Source organism: Cryptomeria japonica, chromosome 7 (genome assembly GCF_030272615.1).
Source record: "Cryptomeria japonica chromosome 7, Sugi_1.0, whole genome shotgun sequence".
In the NCBI taxonomy this organism is placed as follows: domain Eukaryota; kingdom Viridiplantae; phylum Streptophyta; class Pinopsida; order Cupressales; family Cupressaceae; genus Cryptomeria; species Cryptomeria japonica.
Genome location: NC_081411.1, coordinates 82,803,082 through 82,810,567, shown reverse-complemented (window position 1 = coordinate 82,810,567; position 7,486 = coordinate 82,803,082). Strand labels below are relative to the sequence as shown.

The following is a 7,486-nucleotide window of genomic DNA, read 5'->3' as shown; positions in this document are numbered from 1 at the left end:
TCCATGAAGCATGGTATCATTGTGAGAAAGCTTGACTTTGTTCCAGCCAACTACAGATTCTTCTTGCTTAACAACCAATATTTATGTGAAGCATGATTTGAAACAATATAAAAAATTATATATAAGGTTTGACTAAATCAATTGGATGATAGATCCCTCTAGAGGCAAGGGGGTAATGCTTTGGAAGGGGTTTCTTGGCCTCACCATCCAAGAAAAATCTTATTCAGAGTCTAAATGTGGTTCAGCAGAGATCTAGAAAGAAGTAACCAATGAAACCTTCTGATTATCAGCTATATCAGGAGGTGGGTCTGGGTATGACTCTCTGTTCCATTAAATGAGATCATTGGAATTAAAGTTGTAAACCTTGAAAAATCCGATGCTACTCTGATAGGCACAATATTTCTTATTAAAAGAAAATCAAGTTTTGAAGGGACCCGAAACCCTTTACAATCAGATTTTGAAAGGATCTGGAACCCACAACCAGAAAGTTGTCCAACCTGAAACCTGAAAGTACTCTGGTAGGCACAAAGTTTCCTCTTTGTTTGTTTAAGCATTAAAATGTTAAAAAGAAAGAAAATTGTATAGTGAATACTTGACCAAGATGCCCAAGAACAATAGAAATTTGAATATTTGAGTAGATACAACGAAGGTGTCAATTAGATTTTCAAATGGGTATTGGTCTTCTTCACCTGCTTTAGACAACTCTGTATTCTACTGTCTCTTGTTTGTGTTTGATTAAGTAAAAAAATGAACTAATACTAAACATTTGGTTTTTGTTTTCACTAGGATATCAAAGATATGGATATTGTATGTAATGGAACGAATTTAAGCAAATTCAGCAGTATAATAATGTGATATAGAGTTGAGGCCAATCCTCCTGTGAGCCTTATTCATGTATCCACAACAACGTTATATATCACAATCCTTGTTCATCCATGGCTCTGTTCCGTGAGGATCAAGTGTGGAAAGGCTCCAGTTTGTGTTTAATGAGAGAAAAATTCAAAACAGTAAACTAAAAATAGACATCACATATTTGACTAGAATATCAAGTATTGTATTTATGACACATGGAATTGAATTTGAACATTTAATTGAGTAGAACAAATGTCTCTTCTGTTGATTCAGATGATCTAGCAGGTCTTATTAAAATACAAAACAACCATTCTTTCCATCAACTTCATCTCAAATGATTGACTGTGGAAGAGTGTTCGTTTGTGCCAGTTTGTGTTTAATGAGAGAAAAATTCAAAACAGTAAACTAAAAATAGACATCACATATTTGACTAGAATATCAAGTATTGTATTTATGACACATGGAATTGAATTTGAACATTTAATTGAGTAGAACAAATGTCTCTTCTGTTGATTCAGATGATCTAGCAGGTCTTATTAAAATACAAAACAACCATTCTTTCCATCAACTTCATCTCAAATGATTGACTGTGGAAGAGTGTTCGTTTGTGCCAGTTTGTGTTTAATGAGAGAAAAATTCAAAACAGTAAACTAAAAATAGACATCACATATTTGACTAGAATATCAAGTATTGTATTTATGACACGTGGAATTGAATTTGAACATTTAATTGAGTAGAACAAATGTCTCTTCTGTTGATTCAGATGATCTAGCAGGTCTTATTAAAATACAAAACAACCATTCTTTCCATCAACTTCATCTCAAATGATTGACTGTGGAAGAGTGTTCGTTTGTGTTTCATGACAAAAAAAGATAATCTAACCATGAACATATGGTGCATTTTTACTATGATATCAAATGAGTATGTCTTTATGAGGCAATGGAATGGATTTTGAGTATTTTATTAAGCAGAACAAAGGTCCCATTTTGTTGAATTAAATTCTCAAATTCCTACAAGAATCCTGTTTCTGTTTGCCTTAGTACATCAAATGAATGACATTTTGATGCAATGGAATGGAATTTTAACGTTTTATGAGTAGAATGAAGGTGACATAATTGACTTGTATCAATAAGTGGGTCCTTTTCTTGCAGGATCAACTACTATGAGGTGCTGGCTATGGATCACCTCTCATGCATTTCCATGTACGTATGATGATGAGATTTTTGAAAAAATATGTTCACATGCAACACATCCCTGCTTAGTCACAGAGATGGATGAGAACCTTCTACTGATTCCTAAGGTTTAGTAATGATTCAATGAATATGACCAACTCTAATGCTGCTGTGGACCTTCCACTATAGGAACAGATTGCTATTCATTGCCAACTTCTAATTGAGATTTGTAGCCAGTAATTTATTGTTCCAACCAATATACCCATGATGACAGGGACTACAAGAAGTATTTTCCACCTGCCATGAGAAACTAAACAAAGGTTGCCTTGTATTGACAAATCTCCTTCCAGGGTAAGGACCAATAGAGGGACCTATATGAGATCCCACTGCTGTTCATTCATAAACCTTATCATGCCTTCAATATCTCAGAGGTAAAATTTCAAGTAGATTCATCCATGTTTATCTTCAATCATCTCACTTCATTAAGCAAGGAGAATGAACATACAACTGAGTGAAACTAAGGCTTGATGCTAAGGAACATTGACTGTTTATAACATAAGGTATCTCACTAGAAACAAAGTGCATCATTTTAGACAAATTACTAAATTAGTGAGAAGTCGGAGTTATACCATGAGAAGAGTATGCCTCCTTACGCTGATAGGATTATATTGCCTTGGTATACTGGAAAATTTGATATATCCTTTGTTGGCAATGCGTCCTGCTGGGATTTGTTCATGCATTTTGATAGACTGAATATTTCATATATTGGCACCAATCCTAATACTGTTCACTTGGACTACTCAGTAATGCCTTTGCTGAGTTAGAGTGATTCAGACTTAGATTCAGACTTAACTTTTTCTCTAAATGAAATTGAAAAAATGAATTATGGGCTGGTTAGAATGTTTCCATATGCTTCTCAAATGTTTGGTTGATTAATAAACGTATGGATGGTCAATCTTGATGTAGAGAGGGATCTTGGGGAAGACATTTCTTTCAGATTAATTTCTGGGGATCTATTTATGGGCACCAGCTCTGTTCCATGAACCCAAAATTTTGACGATACAATATCATAGCAAACCTAGTCACTCCTTACTTCCGGATCTAAGAATGTAAAATGTATTTTCCTTAGATTTCCCTGTTTTCTGGTTGGAAATCACAGTCCAATCCACCCCAGTTAAATTTTCAAATCTTACTAAACTGGCAACAAATGCTGCTCCTCAAAGGGAACTAGAGGATTTGTCGGCTAAAGTGCAGCCTCCACAGCATGAGAAAATGGGGATGAAGGGACAATTTCATCTACCACAGGAACACACTCTGATCTTTTCTCGGCAGACAAAGAATAAAGGGTCTCACAGCAAGAGCAGGAGTAGGAATAACTTCATTCAAAGGAACTTACTCACTTATTATTTCAGAAGAGAAGGAAAGATTTACCTGAATGGGCTTTAAAGAAGTCTGAGACCTGTTAAAGAGCCCATAACACTTAAGTGATGGGGAAGAGCATCTCTCCACCAAGAAGCTTGGCTGGTAGATCAATGATCGAAGCTTGGACAATTAGCAGCAACATGGCCCATTTAAAAGCATTTGTGTCAATGGAAAGCAAGTCCTTCATCGTCCAAAGGCTATTTCTACGAGTGATATTAAACTAACAGTGTTTCACCAAAAAGATCATAAATATCCATGTTTATCATCCATAGGTGTGACAATCTATCTAAGTTGTATAAGAAAAGGATTTAAGGTATTACATTTGAAAAATAATCAAATGCACAACTTGCATATAAAATTCAAATAACAAACATAACATTCTGCAATTCAAAGGCTACCAAAAATTGTTCCCATACTCGACATGTAAGCTCTCTACCTCGATATTTGAGGCAAACAGCCACCCAAAATACAAGCAATCAAAAAAATCTCAAATCTGGCATTATATTTATGACATAATTGCAACAGCCAACTCTTTATAGTAAGAAAATCAGTATCACTGATACCTAAATACTGACAAAACTCAATCTAATCTTCATCTTCTCCCTCATTCTCAGCAATGTTGAAGTAACGTAACTCATAGACATTGCGATCCTTATTGGATGCTATCACTCGTAACCAATCCCTGACATTATGCTTTTTCAAATACTTTTTTGTCAAGTACTTTAAATACCTGCAAATACGAAAATCAATACCCCAGTTAACTTGCATAAATAGCTTGATATCTACATATGTAATCATGCCAATAAAAAACAATGAACCAAATCATGTGAGCGATATAAACATATCATTGAAATAAAGCAAATGACTACTGAAAAATGGGATGTACTCAAGGGACCTTCATAGTGGAGACTTGTGTTCAAAACCCCTAGAGATGTGTTACATGTTTATATGTACAAATCTTGAATTTTTAATCAATAAACTGTAAATCCAATCCTGGGCATGGAATAGCCCAATAAAATGGGCCAGACACAAGTCATAGATGAATTTAACCAAAGAGAAAGAGTTATGGCATCTAAGCCAAAGGATACCCACAAAGGGCATTTACCAATCAATTTTAAAAAGCTTACCTTTTTGACAAAAAAAAGAGCCACGTAGATCCTAAGATTGATGTGTAAAAATGAGAAACTTGAAATGTCTTTGAAGCAAAGAATTTATGCAATATTGAACAGCAACTGACTACAACCAAATATGTCTATTTCATCACCTTTACTAGGTTTGTGAGGTGTCGCAGCGTACAAATTGCATTGTAAGGAGACATGAAAATAATACAAAGCAAGACTGGAATTATTCAAGTACGGTGAACACTGTAAAAAGCGCTTGAAGGCAGTCACTACGGGGCAAACCCATGTATAAAGAACATGCATCACAAACCATAAATTGAAAAACCTTGTGAGCTTCATTCCCTACTCATTACTTACAATGAAATATGCAAATAAAAAACAAGAGCTGCATTATCACACAAACCCTAAGCAATGCAAACCCTAATCTAGTAAAAACATTATAGCCTGCGACAACCGGACTAGAAGGCATATCACCAAAAACGATTGCATAACAATGCAAAGGCATCGGATATTACAAATTTAAATTTGTTTTCAGGTCCAAGCCGAAAGTTCAACAGCCTTAATCAGTGCAACCACAAAGTTCGTAATAAAACTGCATATAACTATTTTAGGCATGGCTCGATATAGAAGCAAAAAAAATTTCGATTACGCTACATCATTATAGAAGGAAAACGCAACAAGAAAGTGTAACGCCATGATTAATACCTTTTAGAAAAGGCCGTCTCAGAAGTGACACTCAGTTTGTTCTTGTCGCGGGAGATAGTCACCACATCACCCAAAACCCCAGTTTTACCGCCTACCTTGATCCGATCCTGCAAAAACTTCTCAAAGGAGGCAATGTCCATGATCTTGTCTTCTACTGGCTTTCCACAGTCGATGACGAAGGTGTTAGCCTTCTTTTTCCCTCCCTTTGTGGGCGCCGCTCCCTTCTTTGCTACTGGAGGACCCATTTCCTCTGCTCCTCTTCTCCTCTGCTTCACCTGCTACAGAAGCTTGAGCCTTCAACTTCTCGCAAACAAAGAATTTTTAGGGTTTTCCAAAAGTATTTTATGCGTTGAAACCCTAAACTTGTGTTTCCGTTAAACAATGATAACAAACACTTTTCATCTCTAATTTTCAAGTATGCTGAGAATTAATACATATAGAAAAAATAATAACACATTAGATTGTTCAATGAATTTCCAAAATAATATCTGTATTCTATACTATTAGACTATAATTAATTTAAACTTCTAAATAACTATCACTTATTCACAATAAATAGTTGGTTGTTTTAATCATTTAGTTAAAAAATATATTATTGTTTATATTGTCTTCTAAGTACAACCATGAAATTATTTAATAATTTTGAAAGCATTCTAATTTATTTAGATTAATTATTATTTACAAGGATACTCAATAGTATCACAATAAATATTAATAATATGCCTTTGGCTTAAGGAAAATCCACCCAAACAAAATATAACTCTATTGTTTATTCATGTTAAAGGTTGAGATTCATCATTGAGTTCAATATTTATTGAAATTATAAGAGGTTGTCCATCTTTTTGGGGATATAATTTTAACTTTCAATAATATTCTTAACAAAGATCTTATAAATGGGTTATATTTTTGGGATCCGCTAGCCCACAAGATTTTGTTAACTCAATAGTGGCAAGATAAAATATTTTCATTTTTCTTGTGTTTCTAAGGTGGTGACCTAATAAGAGCGGGTTATTATTTAAGACTCGTTGGCCAAAAATCAAAATCAAAACCCAACAATTGAAGATTTACAAAAAGTGTTCTCTACTTTTCATGATTGTAGTTAATAACAATCTACTCTAATACAAGTTTTGGGAAAGTAATCATTGTTCTATTTGTAGCCATACAAATGGAAGAGATTAAATTCTGGTAGGGATATTTTGATTCTATAATTCCCAAATCCATTTGAATTGAAACATTTAACTTATAAGGAAAGAGAATTCCATATGAATTGAGCTTGTGCCTAAATGTTATTTGATATTCTTGGAAAAAGAATTAGTTTTGTATTGTCCAATATGAACCTTTGCAATATAACCTAATCAACACTCCATGAGTGTACTTAGTAATTAATTGTATACTAATTGTAGTGATTCTAGTGTTGTAGTGAGCTTGACTCACTTTATAAACAAAACAGCCACATTCAACTATCATGACCCTAAAAATGCTTCATTCCAATTATTCAACTATAGAATTAAGTAACTAAAAAGTCTAACAATAAAGAAAAGATCCATACACGGTTTGTAACTTGGCTACTATACCAAATGAATTGTTCAAATCATGTACCCCCTAGTGGAGTTGAATTGGTAATGCCTAACTTGCATAAGAGGTGCAAAATTTGAAGACACGTGCATCTAGAAAAGACTACATGTTTGCACAACAAGAAACACCCTTGGAATCAAAATTGTCTCCTAGCAAGGTTGTGACCTAGAACTCAACTTTTTCTAAGTTATCTATTAGATACAATTCTATATATCTTTGAATTCCCAAACTTGTGAGGTCACCTCACATTGTAGTAATACATAAAAGATACATATATATGTTGTTTTACATTGGTGATAGTAGATTGGAAATTACTAACAAATGTTCAAGATTTGACCACGTGGCTAAAACCTAAGAGATACACAATCTTAATAACACAATTAACTTGAGAAATATCCTTGTTTGTGCCACGAGAAGGGTCTCTAACTTTTTTGTCAAGGTTGTGATCCAAAATCCATCTTTACCTCAACCTAAAGATGCAACTATATAGGTGTGTTGTCCTAAATTATGCAACATAGATTAAATATCAAAATGAATATTAGAATTTATATAGTAAGAAGAGAGAAGTTCAACTGTTATAGGTTCTAGGCACTAGGTTTGCATCAAAACAACACCATGTTGACTCCACCATCAAACCTA

The 7,486-nt window shown here is 34.1% G+C and overlaps 1 protein-coding gene across 1 annotated transcript; it reads right to left on the bottom strand.

Moving 5' to 3' along the window:
• Window positions 1-3,776: 3,776 nt before the first annotated feature.
• On the bottom strand, window positions 3,777-5,673 carry LOC131041483 (large ribosomal subunit protein eL22z). The gene is made up of 2 exons (XM_057974595.1): window positions 5,273-5,673; window positions 3,777-4,176 (listed from the first exon to the last, which is right to left on the bottom strand). Exons 1-2 carry the CDS (start codon window positions 5,515-5,517, stop codon window positions 4,032-4,034), a joined length of 390 nt encoding a protein of 129 aa, XP_057830578.1. The 5' UTR covers window positions 5,518-5,673; the 3' UTR covers window positions 3,777-4,031.
• Between the last annotated feature and the right edge of the window lie 1,813 nt (window positions 5,674-7,486).

Coding starts and splice junctions, on each gene's coding strand:
- LOC131041483 (XM_057974595.1), bottom strand. CDS start 5,517: ATGGGTCCTCCAGTAGCAAAGAAGGGAGCGGCGCCCACAAAGGGAGGG. Junction 4,177..5,272: donor GAGACGGCCTTTTCTAAAAG/GTATTAATCATG, acceptor TCGTATTTGCAG/GTATTTAAAGTACTTGACAA.